General features: G+C 23.8%; 1 protein-coding gene across 1 annotated transcript; it reads left to right on the top strand.

Moving 5' to 3' along the window:
- Positions 1–115: 115 nt before the first annotated feature.
- Rpb11 (DNA-directed RNA polymerase II subunit RPB11) lies at positions 116–937 on the top strand. Its single transcript, XM_074250154.1, has 4 exons — positions 116–274; positions 336–425; positions 561–735; positions 813–937. Exons 1-4 carry the CDS (start codon positions 222–224, stop codon positions 846–848), a joined length of 354 nt encoding a protein of 117 aa, XP_074106255.1. The 5' UTR covers positions 116–221; the 3' UTR covers positions 849–937.

Genomic DNA, 937 nt, shown 5'->3' with positions numbered 1-937 from the left:
ACTAAATAATAAACAACGTTTATTCCAAAGAAATAACTAACAGCGCCAACGGAGGTTTAATCAACTACAAAATCAAATATTTTTATTTCTCAAACAAGACGCTAGATGGCGTTATTTATCATTGTCAACTTGTCATAAACAAATTTTAGATATTTACTCACAACAATTAAAATAAAAAATAGCAAGTTTTGTTATTAAAAATAATTATTAATTATTAAAAAATGAACGCGCCTCCAACATTCGAGTCATTTCTTCTCTACGATGGAGAAAAGAAGTAAGTTTTTAATTGTTTATATGTAAATGGAGTAATTTATTCATTTTTAACCTATTTGTAGAATTATCAAGGAACAGGATACTAAAGTTCCTAATGCTGCGATTTTTACTGTCAACAAAGAGGACCACACTCTTGGAAATATGATCAGAAAGTAATTTTTTTAATTAAAATTAATTTAATAAATAGTTAATAATTTTTCCAAAAAAATTGACTTAAAAATTTTTAAAAACAAATTTATAAGTAAAATTAATTTGAAAGTTATAAACTTATTAATTTATATTTTTAGTCAATTACTGAAGGACCCACATGTTTTATTCGCCGGTTACAAAGTACCTCATCCCCTGGAGCACAAGTTTGTCATCAGAATCCAAACTACATCTGATTACACTCCTCATGAAGCTTTTATGCACGCAATCACTGATTTAATTGCTGAGCTGTCATTGTTTGAAGAAAGATTTAAAGTAATATTTTTTTATAAATAATTTTTTTTTACAATTATTTTTTAATTAAAAAAAATTAATTTATATTTTTTTTTCAGGACGCTATTAAAGAAAAGAAAGAAGGATTAGATTAAAAACTGTAGATTAGTTAAAATAAATATTTTTTACGTTTAAAAAATTAATTGTTAAAACATTTTATAAAATAAATTAATTTACAAAGCTA

This window comes from Cotesia typhae, unplaced genomic scaffold (genome assembly GCF_013202065.1).
Source record: "Cotesia typhae breed Kobodo isofemale line unplaced genomic scaffold, CoteBio_Ctyphae contig_50, whole genome shotgun sequence".
Classification (NCBI taxonomy): domain Eukaryota; kingdom Metazoa; phylum Arthropoda; class Insecta; order Hymenoptera; family Braconidae; genus Cotesia; species Cotesia typhae.
The sequence above is the reverse complement of the archived record's forward strand: the minus strand, read 5'-3'. Positions and strand labels throughout refer to the sequence as shown.